Raw genomic sequence first — 20,803 nt, 5'->3', positions numbered from 1 at the left:
TTGAAAATCAACAATTGATCTCTTATGCATTTTTTCTGCAATGCTTGCCTGTACCCTAAGCTCCACTTGACCCCTGTGACCCTCGTCACTGCGGCAATATTCAGAATATCTTGACCTAACGGATGAAAGGACGAGATCAGGCATATGTCTACACATCCTCTCAGTGCTCACTTTGATTTCAGCCTTACCCAGCACCGCAGATCTCCTCTGAGACCCGTCTAATCACAACAGATATCCATCCAACCATCTTTCCTCTCTCTCTGCTGCCACATCCTACTGTCAACAGAGTCGAGAAGAGACACACTGCAGAAGACCATTTCTGAGCCATTTTACTGCATGTTGACGTCTGTTGAAATTACAAAAAATATACTGTATCGTCAAAGTGTGCCAAATGGCGAAGTCTCCTGTTAATAGTGTCCTAATAACGCCTTCTCGTGTTTTTCATTTTTAATGTTTGCTTTATAAAAGCATTTCTCCGGGGGGGCCGCGCGTGCTCGTACATCTGAATGAGCACAGCTCCAATAAATCTTAAGTTTATGCAACAAATAAATGAATAACAGCAAAGGAAATATGAATCCATCTTAACAGCCCCTCTTCAGCGTCAAAAGAAAATATTGCTCAATTTAAATTTAATGACTGGTTCCATCTTCGCTGGCAGAGTGGCTGGGCGCAGAGCTGCCGCCGTAATAACAATAATAGACTGTTTTATGGGCTGCCCTTCACACGGGAGAGTCTGGCGTAGACAACACACAACATAACCGCAGGAGCTTAACCAGCGACTGAGGCTCGGAGACGGGAACGTGACTGAGTGGAGGCTCACATAACTGAGATTTCATTGCCGAAACAGCTGAAAATGAAACTGCGCTGATGTCCATGATGATTATTTCCTGTTTCATTTCACAACGTGCGGAGTAAAACGTTAGTCGTGAGGAAAAAGAAGCAAAGTGAAGCAATTTAAAGACGAAAACCTATCCAGTTCTCTCGGTCGGGTGTTTTTAGCGTAAACACACATTCAAAAAAAAGTTCATGATGGAGATCAGATAGACAGAAAAGTCTTAATCGAATAGCTTATCTCAAAAATGAAAATGTGCCATGACTGTAACTAGTTTTGCTGAGTTGTTTCAGTGAAAAATCACTCAAAGATTTTTGGATTTAACTTTTGTCATTGGTAGGGCCAGACACAATCTGTAAACTTTTATTTATTATTATTTTTTGTTGTGGATTTATATGGAAGGATTTTGAAAGTATTGTTTGTAGAGCGAGTAGTTTGACCGTTTTCTGATGTTTATTATTCCTAGTCATTTCTCCCATAGGCAACAATCGCAAAAATGAGCACATTTCAGCATTGAAAATGAAAACATAACATTTAAATTATAAATAAATTTTTATTTTTTTATTTTGAAGGTTTATGAGGCAAATTCAACTAGAAGCACATGTTTGGTAAACAAAGCTACAGCATCTCATATTGTCATGGTCACCAGCAATCTAGCAGTTGCAGATCACTGGAGAACTGCATGTCTGTCACTGAACTGGACTACAAATACTATCATGCACCTCACACACACCAGTTCCTGATTTCCCCTGATTACTCACAAACAGCTGGAAGCTCATGATTAACTCATAAACAGGACTTTATATGCATCTCGTCCACACATATATTGCGTCCCAATTCACATATTTATACTATGCCCCAAAAAGTATGTACTTTTTTTGTGAAGGAAAAATATTTATTTTGAGTGCGTAACAGAAGAGTATGCAAGCTTTGGGACACTTCCTCGTTAACAGATCGTTATGTTCCTTAGTTATGAGCCCTGTCAATCATCTACACATCATCCACATTTCTGTGATATTTAATTTCCTACCTTATTGGAGAAGCAGCAGCAGGTTAATCTGCCATTCATGAGTCATTCATGTGGAGAAATCCTGCAGATTTATGGATAATTATGCATTCATACGTTAATGTCCAAACACGTCTTTATATAGGTTCAATATTATTGTTGCAAATGAAATATAACATAAAACTGGATTTAAATATTTTCCAGTTGGCTAGATATTAACAGTCATACAAACATGTTTACCAAAGCCTCCCTACTTGATGGTTGGTCTTGCGTGTCCATCATATTTGTAGTTTATTTACAATTTTATTCGAATTCGTGTCCAACGCGCAATGTACTGTGGGCAATATCAGCGATTAGAGAATAGACTGTTCTACACTTAAATTTTTTTACCAGAAATAGTAAACCATCCGTGAACCTTTGGCATACTCTTTTCAACATACAATGATTTGGGACATACTATTTCTATTTTCGAATACTATTTAAGACGGATAGTATGCGAATTGGAATGCTGCATCCCACTTTTCTAAGTCTTGCTTTCCCTGTGTAGAATTACGAAGAGCTTCATTTTCTTGCCTCACTGTGTTTCCTGACCCTCGCCTTGTTTATTGTTTCATGTTGTTTGGCGCCTGTACTAATCTCTCTGCTTATGACCCCGACTATACTCTTTTGGATTACCTGCATGCTTCTGTTGTGACCTTTCCTGCCTGACGATTCTCTTAATAAACACGCAGCATTTTGGATCCTTCACTCTGTTGCCAGTATTGTGCTACACATATAATGCACAAAGAGACAGAACATATTACTTTACAAAGTATAGTAATATTAATAACTTGTATAAACATTTGCAAAAAGCTGAATAATCATATTTTGTATGACGGCTCAAAATGATTATTTTAATAATAATGATAAATATATTAATAATTACAATGTGATTTAAATGTTTCTTATTAATTTACCTATTGTGTGGAGTATGGTGTTAAGTAAGCCAATCTCATAGAATTTTATCTAATTGGATCTGAAGAGTTCAGCCTCCTTTGTTTATGTTGAGTTATTTTACTTTAAAGACCAGGAAAATAACTTATTATTTGACTAAAAAAGTGATATTACTGAACACAGGCACGTGCACACATAGGGCTTAACCTGTGCAGTGCACATGCCCTTTTTAGTCTTGGATAGAAATAGCCCTTCTGAAATGTATGCCCCCCATGTAGCCCCCCCCACGTATGCGCGCGACAACTTACTCCAACTTTTTCTACAGCTAGACATGTTTTTACTATATACATTTATTTTAACTGAATCATCATAATAGTATGTAATAATTTAACAGATTTAGATATTTACAATATACAGCAGGGTAAATAAGTATTGAACGTTAGTTTTTTTTTTTTTTTTTCCCTGGGAATAATAATTCTAAATGAGCTGTTGACATGGAATTGAACCAATTTTGGTAAAAACCCGAACAATACAAATGTAAATATGAAACAAAACTAAAACAATCAGAAAAAAATGGTTATGTGTAATAACAATGAAATGACAGAAGGAAAAAGTACTGAACCACTGAAACATACAGGTGAAGTCAGAATTATTAGCCCCCCTCTAATTCTTTTTCTTTTTTAAATGTTTACCAAATGATGTTTAACAGAGCAAGGACATTTTCATGGTATGTCTGAAAATGTTTTTTTTCTTCTTCTGGAGAAAGTCTTATTTGTTTTATTTCTGCTAGAATAAAAGCAGTTGTAATTTTTTTATGATTCATTTTAAGAGCAACATTATTAGTCCCTTTAAGCTATTTTTTTTGACTGTCTTCAGAACAAACCACTGTTATACCTTGCCTAATTACTCTAACCTGCCTAGCTACCCTAATTAACCTAGTTAAGCATTTAAATGTCACTTTAAACTCTATAGAAGCGTCTTGTAAAAGATCTAGTAAAATATTACTTACTGTTATCATGGCAAAGATAAAAAAAAAATTGCTATCAGAAATTAGTTATTAAAACTATTATGTTTAGAAATGTGTTGAGAAAAATCTCTCCCTTAAATAATTATCCTAATAATTCTGACTTCAACTGTATTTAATACTTTATATAAACATCTCTTTTGGTGAAGGAAGCTTAGAGTGTAAGAGGGTAAACATCTTCATGGTTCTGTGGGTCTCGTCTTTCAAATCTGATCTTACATTTGTATTTTGGATTCAAGTCAGGTGATTGGCTGGGTCATTCTACAGCTTGATTTTCTTTTTCTGAAAGCATTTGAGAGTTTCATTGGCTGTGTTTTGGATCACTGTCTCGCTGAAATTTCCACTCTGGTTTCCTCTTCATCATCCTGATAATGTAGATGTTGCACTGAAGCAGCTAATATTCCTTTACAATGAGGAAGAGCAGAGGGTTGCTGAAGAACTACTAAGAGATTTCAGCTGCTGTCTGGGCTTTCACTGCCCATCTACACCTCCCTTTTTTCATGTGTTCAATAGTTTTTCCCTGCATCAACTAATTAGCTCTGCTTTCTTTACATACATGGATTTCTTTGGCTGTTCAGGGAAAATTTGAAGTCCACAACACTTTTAGAAATGTATTTTCGTAGAAAATGATGATGGAATCCATACTTAAATTTTCCACTGTACAAAAAAAAAAAACAAACAAACTAATTGTCTTCTAATAATGTTGATAATAGTTTTAATCGTTTCTTGCATAGACTTTCACTGCATAAAATCTTAATGTGTTGTCCATTATTATTTTATGTGAACTATCATGTTTGAGTCTCATAAAGAACAGTTTTAGAAAGACAATAAAAAAAAAATAAAATAAAATAGACAAGTAAATAATGGGGTGAGAATGTGGTGAAATCTGAAAATGTGGTAAAAATGAGGCGAGGACTTTTCTTTTTCTGGATTGCTTTTTAAAACTATCAGTTGGGTTTAGGGATGTGGGTAAGTGGGTCAATCAGTGCTTTTGAAAACACTATTGGTTGGGTTTAGGAAAAAAATATGGGTTCTTCCCTAAACCAGCATTTTTTTAAAAATATTTTGTGTTCAACAAAAGAAAGAAACCCATAAAGCTTTAAAACCACACAAGGGAGAGTAAATGTTGAGGTCATTTTCATTTTTAGGTGAACTAATTTAACTAATTCCAACATTCAATGCTGCTTTTATGTGCTATCAGAATTATAAAACACAAATTTCCTAGTGGTAAATTGAACATGAATGGCCTCTTAAGATATTTTTTTACCTCTGGTGAGTTTTTGATACCCGAGCTTCGGAGTTGGGAAGAGAGAAAAACGATTGCTGCTGTGAATTCAGCTCTTTATTATTGTGACTGACACAGGCACATTCATATATAAAACTAAACACTGACAGTTTTGGTGCAGGAAACATAATAATAGATAACATGCCACATAACAGGACATTTTAAACTAGCTACTGTAGAGTGACGGCTTGCAGCTTTAAGTTTCGTGAAAGAGAGTTAGTGTGAAAAGTAGGAAGTGATTAAAACTTTTCCTCTTGTAACCCCTGTTCTACTGCTGTGCTGCCGGTGTGAAGCTCCAGGTTTCATTCTGACAGCGTTTCATTTCCTGTCTGAGCTGTTTGAATATGATTGACAGAAAATTCTGAAATCATTCCAGTGCCAACAGAACAACTGCTATCCATAATTCACACACACACACACACACACACACACACACACACACACACACACAGACACACACACATACACACATGCAGACACACACATACACACGTACACACATTGCATATAAACAAACATACACACTGTAAGTGTGTGTGTGTGTGTGTGTGTGTGTGTGTGTGTGTGTGCCAGAGAGAGGGAAAGAAAGAGATTTCCACACAAAAATATGACATACTTTTTTTAATGTGTCTGTCACAGTTTTTTTTTTATAATTTTTACACATTTCAGAACCCTGATGTCAATATTCAAAACTCTAGACACAAAACTCTTAACCAGTCACTATTTTAACCCAGACTTTCCTGTGTTCAAAACTTTTCATGTTGCATTCATTTCTTTAGAGAAGCCTTGCATTTGCAGAATCACTGATTAGAATAATCCTTTTATCATACAAACACTACAGGAACATTATTGTAGATTATCAGCACACAAGATGCACATCACTTCAATAAACAATCATTAACAATCATTCAATATTGTTGTTTAAAATATATGATACAAGTTTCATTACAGTGTATACATAAAAATGTTAACAAAAGTGTTTCTTATTGCATGACCCTGTATCGAAAGCTGATATATGACACATACTGTATATAAAGTGTCATGTTTGTCAAAATATTGCAAAAATCAGTTTACATTTTTTCAACTATATATATATATATATATATATATATATATATATATATATATATATATATATATATATATATATATATATATATATATATATATATATTTATATTTATATATATATAAATATGTGTGTGTGTGTGTGTGTGTGTGTGTGTGTGTGTGTGTGTGTGTGTGTGTGTGTGTGTACATATTGTAATTCAAATTCAAATTCAAATGGTTAAAAAACTTTAATATTTGGAAATGTTTTTGCAATGAAATCAATTGGATTTTCAAGTGTGTTATATTAAAAAAGTGGATTTTAGTTTAATGAACAAAGCATCTTAAATTTATGTGTATTGTATCCAAGCATTTGAAAAAAAAAAAGTTTGCGAATGTGCAATTGTCAATGGTTGTGAATTTTGTGTCTAGAGCTTTAAAAATTGACACCAGGGTTCTGAAATTTGTGGGAAAATGTAAAACAATAAATAAATAAATGAATGCAAAACATCCATTCATTATCAATAAATATTTATCTAATGTGTTTATAGTACATGAAAAAAAGAAAGATTGCCATATTTACCTTTAAGTCAAATTAAAATGAAAACTGAAACATACAACATAATTAAAACTAAATAATAAATAAGAAATTATTCTAACTAAAATAAAAAGGCTTCAAAATATAGAAATAAATAAGAATACTGAACATATACTGAAACAATGACTTTTGCAGCTTGTTCAAACTACTTATTCAAAATGAGTTGAAACAACTCAATTCGTAAGTCTTTGGGGGACGTGTTATGTTAAGTCCACTTAAATTTGTAAAAACGATTAAGTTAACCTAATCGATTTGTGTTGGGAAAACATCAAAGATTTAAGTGGAGCCAAAGATTTTTACAGTATATTAAATATTAAAGTAATACAGTATATACAGTCACTGGCCACTTTATTAGGTACACATTATTAGTACTGGGTTGGACCCACTTTTGCATTCAGAACTGTCTTAATCTTTCATAGTATTGCTTCAACAAGATACTGGAAATATTCCTCAGAGATTTTAGTCCATATTGACATGATAGCATCATGCAGTTGCTGCAGATTTGTCGGCTGCACATACATGATGTGAACATCCTGTTCCACCACATCCCAAAGGTGCTCTATTGGAATGAGACCTGGTGACTTTAAAGGCCATTTGAGTACTAATTGAACTCATTGTCAAGAAACCAGTCTGAGATGATTCGCGCTTTATGACATTGTGCATTATCCTGTTGGATGTAGCCATCAAATGATGGGTCAACTGTGGTACTCTGTACACCTCGGTTGTAAGGAGTGGTTATTTGAGTTACTGTTGCCTTTCTATCAACTCAAACCAGTCTGGCCATTCTCCTCTGACATAAACAAGACACCCACAGAACTGCTACTCACTGGATATTTTCGGATCATTTTCTGTAACCCCTAAAGGTGGTTGTGTGTGAAAATCCCAGTAGATCAGCAGTTTCTGAAATACTCAGACCAGCCCGTCTGGCACCAACAACTATGCCACGTTTAAAGTCTGTCACTTAAATTGCCTTTCTTCACCATTCTGATGCTTGGTTTGAACTGCAGCAGATTGTCTTGACCATGTTGCTGCCATGTGATTGGCTGCTTAGACATTTGCATTAACAAGTAGTTGGACAGGTGTACCTAATAAAGTGGCCGGTTAGTGTATATACAGTATAAGAAGCACTATAATTCATAATGGCTCTAATAATTCATAACGGATGTAATTATTAAAATCAGATTTCCCATAAGAGTGCAATATACAAACATGCAACTCCATACTTATAAATAAACAAATTAAATGAATTGTAATATGACAATATGCATCGCCATTAGCATATTTCTGTGTCTGTTAATATTCAATTATCAATAGACAGAGAAATGTGATTAGCACAAGAAGAAGAAAGCAATAGAGAGAGAGAGAGAGAGATAAACTACATGCTATATAGAAATGGATAATATGCACTGCTTCAGGATTTATTTCCTTTACCAGCAGTCTGCTGAAACAAAGACACATTCAGTCACTTTTACAGCCAATTAAATTTGTTATATTGGATATTTACTGCCAATCCGGGCTGATATACATCACGTTTACAGCTTTTGCTAATGTTTTGACTTTCGGCTGAGCGCAGTTGACCATTAGCAAACGGTTTTCAGAGTGTATATGTCAGCCTGTCAAAGCTGAGCAGATATAACCATTAGTCATATCCAGACAACTTTATGCTAATAAACCAAACGGGGAAACACAATGGTGCCAGAGCACAAGCATTATTTATTGTGAACAACACATGGAAGGTGGAAAAAGTTGCCAGAAATCAATTAATCAATATAAAGGCAACAGTGTGTGTGTGTATGTGTGTGTGTGCAGGAGAAAGCATCTGTCTTTGCCTTTTAATAATTCAACATATGAAGGTGTGTAAGTGGGACACTCGTTTCCAAGTGTTGCTACAATGGGAACGGGCTAAAACCGCAGCCGTGCTCTGGAAAGTCTGTGCTTTTTTTTGTAAGCTCGAGTCAAAAACTCCCACAATGTTGTTGTATTTCTGTTTGAATGCGTTTGGCTGCCTACTCTCAGCCGAATAACAACAACAGAGATTAAAATCTGCACTCGGCGAATGAAAGATCAGCCCACATATGACAAACTTCTGCTCTTAGCGAGAAACGCTGGCAGTCTGAGGAAAGTTCTTTTTAAAGCAAGTGCGTTCACATTGTGGCCATCTCAGGAATGACTCAAACCATAGAGTTTTTAAGTCAGCTTCTGTCTACTTCAATACCAGTGCAAAATTATTTTCCAAAATGTAAATTGTTGGTAATACTTCACTAAATGTTATCTAAATCACATTTTCCATGAAAAAGAACTTTTGTTTTACAATTAATACTTAAAAATAAGTGTATTATGTGTTAAAAACATGCGGTTAAAGTCAAAATTAATTAGAATTAATTTTTATTTCAACTTTTTTTTTTTTTTGACGGTTTATGCCACTGTGGTGAAACCTGATGAATAATGGGACTAAGCCGAAGGAAAATGAATGAATTAATGAATTAATTAACTTTTATTTTATACTCATTCATTCATACATTTTCCTTCGGCTTAGTATCTATTTTAAAGGTCGCCACAGCATAATGAACTGGAAACTATTTTGGCATATGGCCAATTTTATTTACCCTTTTAACTCCAACCCAGTACTGGGAAACATCCATACACTCTCACATTCACACACACTACGGCCAATTTTGTTCACCCAATTAATTTATACAGCATGTCTTTGGACTGTGGGGGAAATGGAAAACCCGGAGGAAACCCATGTGAACACAGGGAGAGCAAGCAAACTCCACACAGAAATGCCAACTGACCCAGGCGGGACTTGAACAAGTGACCTTGCTGTGAGGCGACAGTGCTTACCACTGAGCCACCATGCCGCTTTTGACTTGCTATGTGTGTGTAACATCACAAATAAACCACTTAAGCTAAGCAAAATAGATTAAAATTAAGGCTTTTGGCTTATTAATCAGATTAAAAGTAACTATTAACTAGCTAGTTGAGTAGTTTTTATCAGATATTTTATTACAAGTAATTCTTACGATTGTTACTTTTAATTTTACTTCAGTAATTATGTCCTTTACTACTTGTATTTTACTTGAGCACACATTTTGATCCATAAATAGCAGTTCTCCATTCTCTACCCCCCACTAAATTGTCAACAACAGTCACTTTGTTAAACTGTAGAGTTGAATTTTCAACATCAAGTCCACAGAGCACTGATCAAAGTCCCATAATGCAATTCACAACTGTAAATAAAAGGAAAACACTTGTGAATCACAAAATACGGAAACTGTTGATTAAACTGTCTGAAAATGTACAGTGCAGAATAAGGTAATATTTGCCAGAGACATAACTATTTGAAAATCCAAAGTTAAAAAACATTTTTAAAAAATCACCTTTAAAGCTGTCCACTGTATATAAAGTGCTTAGCAGTGCACATTATTAAGCAGGATCAATTTATTTATAGTAGGGATGTCCAGATCCAATCAGGTGATAGGAAAACGGGCCCGATCACACGGTTAGAGACTCGATCGGAATCGGCTGATATATATAATCTATTAGGTAATTTATCGGCAAATTAGAACACGGAATAAGCTTAAAGAGGAAAGCACCGAGTATGTCTGTGGGTCTTGAAGAATTATGAAGTAGATGAAGACATCATTGTCATAGCAAACTGTGAGATATGTAAACTTGGGATTGCCTGCCGGGTGTTTTAAGATGAGGTGCTGTTTGTTTTTATATTAGATTTATTTTGAGATATATATATATATATATATATATATATATATATATATATATATATATATATATATATATATATATATATATATATATATATGTATATATATATATATATATATGTATATGTATATATATATATATATATGTATATATATATATATATATATATATATATATGTATATATATATATGTGTATATATATATATATATATGTATATATATATATATGTATATATATATATATATATATATATATATATATATATATATATGTATGTATATATATATGTATGTATATATATATATATATATATATATATATATATATATATATATATATATATATATATATATATATATATATATATGTTTATATATATATATATATATATATATATATATATATATATATATATATATATGTATATATATATATATATATATATGTATATATATATATATATATATATATATATATATATATATATATATATATATATATATATATATATATATATATATTTATTTATTTATAATGTTGCACCAAAGTCTGAAAGTAAAGAATTTATATTATTTCTTGCTTGATTGTTCAAGCTACCTCACAAAAGTGTTTTTTTGTTAACAGAGTTGTTGAATGATAAAATAAGGTGAATTAAATAAAAACTAAGGAAAATCCTGCATCTGTTTCTCCACTCTTCTTGATTTATTTTAAGTACAGTTTTAAATAGAAGTATCAGATCGGGTTTTGGTATTGGTAGATACTCAAAATCAAATGACTCAGACTCTGGCTCAAGGGCAAAAAACCTGATTGGGACATCCCTAATTGGTAGTAGGACATTTTCAAAATATCATAATGAAACATGGTCTTTAAATAATATCCTAATGATTTTTGGCAAGTAAAATCAAATTGAAAAGAAAATGCCAAAAATATACCCATATACCTTTTTTTTAATGGTTTTGTGGTCCAGGGTCACATATCTTCTTTTGTTTTTAACAGAAGTAAGAAACTCATACAGACATCCCAAGTCTCCCGGAAGTTCTGGGAGTCTCCCGCAAATGCATATAGACTCCCAGATGCCCGCAAACGAATGATAATCTCCTGAAAATTGCGCGTCTCCCGCTCCTGCTCATCCCCCTCTCCACTGTATCCCTCCCAGCTCTTCAGGTTCGTCGCGCGCCACTCGACCAGACTGCATTTCAGCACGCACACTGCCCCACCTCTCTCTTTAGATACGTCGCGCGCAACTCGTCCCCACCGCTCTTGAAGGAACATCGCACGCACATGCCCCCACCCACCCCCCCGGAAACTAGTTTTCCCAACTTGGGATGTCTGCTCACAGGTGAAACTTAGCCCCATACATACATTAATGGAGATCGCAAATTATGTAGCCAGAAATACGTATAGCTGGATTTCATTTTTAAAATGAACGCTACGGTGTGGTGTGACGTCTTACCAGCTGATTACTTGCCTCCATATGGACGCCCTTCCTGCTGTTACCAGTTTGACCAGTAGCTCACCATGCATGTTGGTGGACTTGAGGCGCAGAGTAGAGTTGACTACGACAACAGGGTTTGAGTCCAGCAAAGAACGGTTCCAGAGAGTAGGTAAGGCAAAAAACAAAAGCCAAAAGATAAAATAAACAAGTAAATAACAGAGTGAGAATGTGATCAAATGTAAAAAAAAGGTGGTAAAAAGCAAACGAGGCTTTTCTTTCCTGTATTGTTTTTGAAAACTGTCAGTTGGGTTAAGAGAAGAAGGTGAGCGGGTCAAGCTGAACTGGCACTCTAGGCAAACAACGATTGTAGGGCCCTCATGGGGTTCATGCCACCTCTCTCCCTGGGAGAGTTGGGGGTGTTGTGGATAAAAAGGAAAGGCAGGGGTGGGATGTCATGGTGTAACTCCTGGGATTGTCAAAACACGTATATTTATTTACAAGACTTACGAAGATGAACACAGGAAGAACATGGAGTGTAGACAGACATAGATATAATGAAAATACCGGAGAAAGGAGAAACTGAATACAAGGACTTAAATACACATGAGGGTAATGACAATAATTAGACACAGGTGATGAACACAGGTGGAACAGATGAACATAACTAGTGGCGGGAACTGGAACAAAGGAGCACATGGTGAAGGTCACATGAGGAAAACAACCACACGAGGGACACGAGGTTGTGACACGTGGATGAAAGTGAAGAGTGGGGGTGAGGATTGGAGAATTTGGTCACATGCCACCCCCACAAGATACCACCCTGGGTCGATAGGTCAGTCTGTCATTCAGTAAGTCAGTTAGTTGGTCAACAGTGGCCTCTGGTGGATTTATGCAAGAACAGCGTGTGCAAATGGCACTCGCGAGAGAAATTTGAAATCTCAAAAAGCGCACACAGCGGCCTTCGTGGATTTGTGAAAACAAAAACTGCTAAGAATGTAGCTCCAGGGACATATTTGGCGCTCTCTAGAAATGTATATATAGTGGTACATTTTCTAAACAACTTGAACGTGAGTAAATGGTTGGTAAATTTGCATTTTTAAGTCAAACTATTCATTCCCGTTTTTAATATGCAATATGAAATCACCAATAATCTCATAAAAAGCAAGTTGAGCGAGCGTAACATTAATTATTCAGCTCAAATTCTCTCCATTTTTTGTTTCCCTTAAGAGAAGCAGTGAATAATAAAGACCCCAATAAGCTCAGAACATCTCTAACCCATTATATTAAAACCCATGATCTTTTCAAGTCACCTTCAGCAGAGAGATAGCAGTGCTTTAGTGATCCCAGAAGGCAACTTCAGCTGTGATATTAAACATTAAGTGCACAAAACACACACGCAATCAAGAAAGAACAAGAAAGAACAATGAGTTTAATAGCATTACGGACGTAACACAAAACACAAATGCATTATCTGTCAGCGCTATCTGCCTGTGAATGAATGGGAGAAATGCTTGAGTGTGTTTTATGAAGAAGCTCATGCAGATAATGGGCTGTTAAACAAATAATATTAAATGTTCAGGAGGAATATGTTCATCTAGTGCTGTCAATCACAGCAGAAGGGATGGCAATGATTTCTTACCTCGCTCATGGGACAATCCTTTCAGCTTTTTTGATTGATTTCTAAAGGGCCCAAGTTTTTATTCTCCCCCTGGCATCCCCTGGAATAACATGGCAAAAAGTTGTGAAATTTGGCAGATTGATTGAAGAGCATTATAACATTCATCATGGCGATTTTAGGATCTCTTGTGCTTTAGGGTCTCTAATATCGGAATCAATTGACCTCAACAAAATCCTTTTTCTCTCCAGTGCCTTGGGTTAAAACAAGCTTAATTTTTTAGTGGGACAACATTGCAGTAAAGTAGTATGCGGGACACAATGCAACAATTTTCATAATATATTTGTTTTATGTTGGTTTTATTACACACACAAAGTTGATTCTGCTCTATTATAAAGTTGCTCTAATATTTAACCTTTCTTAAAATGTCAATAAATTGTAGCTAATGATAAATAATAAGGAGACAATATATATATATATATATATATATATATATATATATATATATATATATATATATATATATATATATATATATATATATATATATATATATATATATAAGATCAGGGGCCCAGCCACACATTTAATGAGGGGTAAAAGTTTTGTGCAGGTTCAAGTTTTGCGCCCCCCAAATTTTCCATCAATATTCATTTATTCATTTTCTTGTCGGATTAGTCCTTTTTATTAACCTGGGGTCGCCACAGCGGAATGAATCGCCAACTTATCCAGCAAATTGTTATGTAGAGGATGCCCTTCCAGCCGCAACCCATCTCTGGGAAACATCCACACACACATTCACACACACACACTTACACTACGGACAATTTAGCCTACCCAATTCACCTATTCCGCATGTCTTTGGACTGTGGGGGAAACCGGAGGACCCGGAGGAAACCCACACGAACGCAGGAAGAACATGCAAACTCCAAACAGAAATGCCAACTGAGCCGAGGCTCGAACCAGCGACCTTCTTGCTGTGAGGTGACAGCAATACCTACTGCGCCACTACTTCGCCTTTCCATCAATATATTAAAGGTAATTTTTCCTTATCAACATACTTCAAACAAATACATTTGCAGTTCTGAACACTACTGAAGTATGAAGTAGTAAAAGTACAATTACACTAAGCCTGTTAAGTCTAAGTCCTGTCACAATGAATTCCATCTCATCCAACCCCAAATTTCTTCTAAATTAAATGTCCTCAATAAATGATTATAGCATCTTGATGGGCCTTGCTTCTGTCCTTTTTGTACATTTGTAAAAACAAAATGAAAGATATGGGAGTCCTAAATGGCAAAGGAACATAAAAATGCAATCACTTCTCACATGTGAGGTGTAATGTGTGTCTTTGCATGAATAATTGACTGAAACTGCTATTACACCTCTTAATTAATTAATTCAGATTAATCATAACTTTTGACCTCAACTGTACTGTATGTATGGTTTGACAGTTTATTTTGATAAAACAATTTTAAAAAGCTTCAGTTACATATACTTGAACACATTAGACTTGGCTGTGTGACCGCATGTTATTATGTTAAATGATTTTAAATTAAAGCGCGTGTGCCAACATATGCAACTCATGATTTAATTTCTTATTTAATAAAATACAATATTATATTCGTATTAAAAACAAATTAAACATTAACAAAACATATTTATTTATTTTAACTATTTGAAATAAGGATAATTTCAATAATCGTATTGGCACAATTGGCACTTGTGCTGGAGCATCAACTGTCTTTGCTCCGTATGGCAGGCTAGCCACCAATGCATTGAATCTTAGAAATTATGAATATTTAGCTGCATTATTTGTCAAACTGTAGAGTGTCCTCTGCTTGTCAGTCATGTGGGCAGAGTAATACACAGGGGTGAAGAGGCTGTACTTATGCCGATATTGAGTGCGGATTTTGCTTTAATGTCTCACGGCTATCAGCCAATCAGATTAGAGAACCAGACAGAACTATTTTGTGTGTGTGTCCATATATATATATATATATATATATATATATATATATATATATATATATATATACACAGTTGAAGTCAAGTCAGAATTATTAGCCCCCCTTGGATTTTATTCTCTTTTTTTAATATTTCCCAAATAATTCTTAACAGAGCAAGGAAATTTTCACAGTATATCTGATAATATTTTTTCTTCTGAAGAAAGTCTTTTTTTTGTTTTATTTCGACTAGAATAAATGCATATATATATATTGCTCTTTTAAAATGATTTTGGTACTATATTGCTATTCTGATTTATTTATTTACATTGAAAGCATATCTCAAGAGTCTGGCCAAAGAGTTCAATTTGGTAAAATGTTAGGAAATTATAAATAATTATAAGCAACTTATTTTAATTGCAAAAATGTCATTATGTTTGTGCCTGAGTTCACAATTAAAGGTGACAAGCTGAATTTGTTCAACCTAATTTTACTCAAGAATCATTAAAGGGAATAAGTGGAAATTATGAAAATATTTTATGAAAACTCTTTTACTCACCCTCCAGTGTTAAAATCCATTCAACTTCCATTCTTCAGTGAAACATCAAAGTAGACATTTATCAGAATGTTGTATTCTCTGTGTCAGGAAAGTAGATTTGAGAAATTCTGATATCAATGTATGCTTTTTCATTTCTGAGTGAACTATTTTTCAACATGCAAACATGATATAGGCTCCAAATAAAACCTGGAAAATATCCATCAAAATAATAATCAATTCAATTCAAGCTTTTTTTATTTACCTGTTTTTTCTTCAATAATTATCATCATTTCAAAGCAGCTTTACAAAAGGCACGTTACTACAATCCAAATCTAAATTTAAGATGTCGTGTATAAAGTAAACAGTATATAAACATGGTTAACCTGCAATTATAAAAATATAGTGTCCTAGTGTCCAACATAGAGTTCCTGATCTGAATCTTATTGTGCTGTGTATCTTAGTATTCCCCTCTCTGCCCCCTCCATCTAAGAATGAGTAAAGCAAAAGAGAGATGCATTTGTGGGGCTAAATGTGCTTGACTGAACCGACTGTGTGATTTCTCTAAAACTCCGGGATCTTCTGACACGTGTGAGTCACCCACTCCAGAGAGCCAATCTCAGTCAGAAGACCCTTGAGGAGATCAACAGACCAGGGTTTCCAATGGCTTAATTTTCTCTCTTCGCTATGAATCCATCCATCGTGATGACACATATGAGATAACAAATGCAGATAGCGCTTTTCACCCTCCACCGATGTGAGTTTCTGCAGAGGATGCAGCTAAATGTGATGTTTACAGGAACGACTGCCATCGAGATGTAGGTGAATGCTAATGGATAGACCTCCTTGTGAGTAATGTGTTTAACTATGCATGCCATTTAAAGAAAATGGTATAGTGTACATACCGTAGAGCAGCTCTCTCAATCCTCGTCCTCCCGTTGCCTGTTTCTTCTTTTTTTACACAATTGAATTAGATGAATTTAGATGACCAGCTCTTTAGAAGAGCTCCATGATTGATCTGTCCTCTCACTGACACGTCCCTAAGTGTGCATTGCTCCCTAGTCCCTTCTTCTTCATTGCTCTACCCGAGAATGAGAAAACTATATTACACTTTAGATTTTTTATTTAGAGATTTACACAATGGCATTGACTGCAGCGTCTTATGGGAGAAGTGTGAAGTGTGACATAATATACTTCTGTAAATAAGTATAATTTAAATGAACATCACACACTAAAATATAAGTTAAATGGAGCATGCACTGTTCAAACCAACACAGGCTCATTGTGAAAATGTGTCCCTATAAACATTTCTAGAGATCCTGAATTATGTAGCCAGAGGTACGTATGGCTGCGTTTCGTCTTTAAAACAAATGCTACAGGATACTGTTTCTTTTCTTTTCAACTGACCACTTACCTGTGTGTGGACGGCTTTTCCGCTGTTACCAGTTTGCCCAGTGGCTTGCCATGTACATCAGCCGCTTTGAGATGCAGAGAGGAGTTAATTGTGATGATGGAGTTTGAATCCGGCAAAGAACGGTTCCAGAAAGCAGGTAAAACTAAAACAAAAGGCAAAAAATAACACAAACAAGTAAATAAAGTGAAACTGTGGTAAAATCTGAAAATGTGGTGAAAATTAGGACGGATTTGCTTAAACAAAAACTGCAAATAAAAAAAATAAAATAACTGCAAAAAAACAAAAAAAAAAACAGATACTGAATAATAATATTACTGGATAATGAAAATAAAAGTAATTTAAATTTGTTTTAAAACCATTTTAAGTTCAAAATTATTAGCCCCTTTAAACAATATTTTTGATTGTCTGCAGGACAAACCCATTCTTATAAAATACCTCTGCTAATTACCCTAACTTGCCTAGTTAACTTAATTAACTTAGTTAAGCCTTTAAATGTCACTTTAAGCTGTAGAGAAGTGTCTTAAAAATATCTGGTAAAATATTATTTACTGTCATCAGGGTAAAGATAAAATAAATCAGTTATCAGAGATGAGTTATTAAAACTACTATGTTTAGAACTGTATGTATGTGTATGTATATATATATATATATATATATATATATATATATATATATATATATATATATATATATATATATATATACATACATATATATATATATACATATATATATATATATATATATATATATATATATATATATATATATATATATATATACATATATATATATATATATATATATATATATATATATATATATATATATATATATATATATATATATATATATATATATATAATATATATATATATATATATATATATATATATATATATATATATATATATATATATATATATATATATATGTATATATATATATGTATATATATATATATATATATATATATATATATATATATATATATATATATATGTATATATATATATGTATATATATATATATATATATATATATATATATATATATATATATATATATATATATATATATATATATATGTATATATATATATATATATATATATATATATATATATATATATATATATATATATATATATATATATATATATATATATATATATATATATAGTTTTTTTTCCAAATTTTCAAAGGAAATATATATATATATATATATATATATATATATATATATATATATATATATATATATATATATATATATATATATATATATATATATATAAATATATGAAGTTGACCACAGGAACATTTTTGCTCGAAACGCGAGCCGAATTCAGACAACAAAACTGTACAGGATATGGCTGTAAAGGGAAATAAATCCAACATTAACGTATTGAAAACAAAACAAAGCCGTTTTTTTTTTTTTTTTTTCTGTTGTATTGAAATTCCTGGAACAGTTTAGTCTGAAAGAGAGCCAAAAAAACAAAACAAAAAAATAAAAAAACAATACAGCAGTCAAGACAACCTTTGTAACTGCAGTTATAAACTGCTTACTAATGTTTATTAATGTAGAGTTAATGCTTAACAGATAATGAATTCACTATATGCTAATGCTTAATAAATTATTCATAGTGTGTAGTTATCACATGCAACCAAATGACAAATCACTAGAAAGCCCAGGATATCCTCTGATAGAGTAGCTAAAAAAAATTCTAAGAAAATTCATGTAAACACAAGGTCCACTACAGAGGACACAAGTCATTAGGTGGGGTCTCAGGAAGATATATATATATATATATATATATATATATATATATATTACATACACAAAAACCATGCATACACAATTTATATGGGCCCATCAAAATCTTGTGAAGACAGTTAAAAATGCTGGTAACAACACACACACAGGAGATGAAATAGGTAAGATTATACCATTTGTGTAACTTAATATGTTAACAAAATGTTCTTAGTACATACTGTAATGGTGAATGATGCTTGAATGATCCATCCAGCAGAACCGCTGTGTGCTTCAGCTAGCCTCTCATAGAGCCCTGCAAATGAGTTTGACCTGCATCTCTGTTGAGAATGCTCTCTGACCAGCCTGGCTTCAGTAAATGTACACCAGCAGCCACCGACTCACTCTTTGTCTCTCGTGAGATTCTCCATATCATCCTCTCTGCTTGCTTTCTGAGAGAAGGAGGCTGGCCATACTCCAGTCATCCGGCAGAGCCTGGAGGTGCAATCAGAACATTAATCTGCATTTACATTGCATGTACATCACATCTCAGTCTGCCAAAACATAGGTAACACTTTAGATTACAGCCTGCAAACTACACAGTAAGTAAAGCATAATTTATAGCATGCTTCTATGATAACACTTTTCTGAACATAATAGTTTTAATATTTATTTCTAATAACTGATTTCTTTTATTTTTGCAATGATGACAGTAAATAATATTTTACTAGATATAAACTAGTATTCAGCTGAAAGTGACATTTACAGGCTTAACTAGGTTAATTAGGCAGGTTAGGGTAATTAGACAGATCTGTAACCAAGGGGAGAAACACATACAACTGAAGTTTGGATCCACAATGCAGGTTTATTCGGTGATCAGGCAAGCGGTGGTCAACACAGGAGCGAACAGATGTATAAAGGTATAACAAGGATAACTAAATAAACAAGACTAGGTTCAAAACACTGGAAAACAAGACAAGGAAAACACGTTGTAATGCTACTTTACAGTGAACAAGACTCAGCAAACTGGATGGGTGAGTGTGTGGCTTAAGTAGTGAGTGCAATCAGCCTCAGACAAGGCTTAGGTGGTCAGAATGTAATCAGTCTAGATGAGTAAGCATGTGTGTACCCGTGTCTACATTTCGTCTTTAAAACAAATGCTATGTGGGGGTGAGTTTCCGCAGACGGCTTATGTTTCGTTTTACGCTACCAGCTGACTGCTTATCTCTGTTTTCGCTGTTACCAGCTGCCCAGTAGGTCACTCTGTACATTGGTCGACTTGAGACTCAGATAAAAGTTGACAAGATGACAGGGTTCGAGTCCGGTGAGGAACGGTTTTAGAAAGTAAAAAGGCAAAAAGTAACATAACATAAACAAGTAAATAACAGGGTGAGATCAAAATATGGTAAAAATCAGACAAGGGCTTATTTTTATGTGTGTGTGCATATATATATATATATATATATATATATATATATATATATATATATATATATATATATATATATACACACACACACACACATACATGCATACATACATATATATATATATATATATATATATAGAGTGGAGGAACTATGACGTCACTTTGTCGGCTAATCGCCTGCTAGCATAAAACTGGTTCTCTTGAAAATCCCTATAGGATTTTCC

General features: G+C 33.7%; 1 protein-coding gene across 3 annotated transcripts in view; it reads right to left on the bottom strand.

Moving 5' to 3' along the window:
- LOC137487485 (uncharacterized) overlaps positions 1 to 20,803 on the bottom strand; it is a 128,414-nt gene that overhangs the window by 32,078 nt on the left and 75,533 nt on the right. The window contains exons 6-13 of one of the 3 annotated variants that reach the window (XM_087241380.1): positions 19,556 to 19,645; positions 19,393 to 19,483; positions 17,399 to 17,540; positions 16,890 to 17,065; positions 16,009 to 16,086; positions 13,528 to 13,606; positions 11,907 to 12,354; positions 1,863 to 1,923 (exon numbers count right to left, since the gene is read on the bottom strand). In XM_087241380.1, the coding sequence (XP_087097506.1) occupies positions 17,424 to 17,540; positions 19,393 to 19,483; positions 19,556 to 19,645 (298 nt within the window). In that variant the 3' untranslated portion in view covers positions 1,863 to 1,923; positions 11,907 to 12,354; positions 13,528 to 13,606; ... (1 more) ...; positions 16,890 to 17,065; positions 17,399 to 17,423. Of the gene's footprint in view, positions 1 to 48; positions 116 to 188; positions 347 to 1,862; positions 1,924 to 11,906; positions 12,355 to 13,527; positions 13,607 to 16,008; positions 16,087 to 16,889; positions 17,066 to 17,398; positions 17,541 to 19,392; positions 19,646 to 20,803 lie in introns of those variants that run through there. The other 2 variants (XM_087241383.1, XM_087241382.1) reach the window with 2 other exon arrangements.

The sequence above is a fragment of the Danio rerio genome, chromosome 2 (genome assembly GCF_052040795.2).
Source record: "Danio rerio strain M-AB ecotype USA chromosome 2, GRCz13ab, whole genome shotgun sequence".
Classification (NCBI taxonomy): domain Eukaryota; kingdom Metazoa; phylum Chordata; class Actinopteri; order Cypriniformes; family Danionidae; genus Danio; species Danio rerio.
The sequence above is the reverse complement of the archived record's forward strand: the minus strand, read 5'-3'. Positions and strand labels throughout refer to the sequence as shown.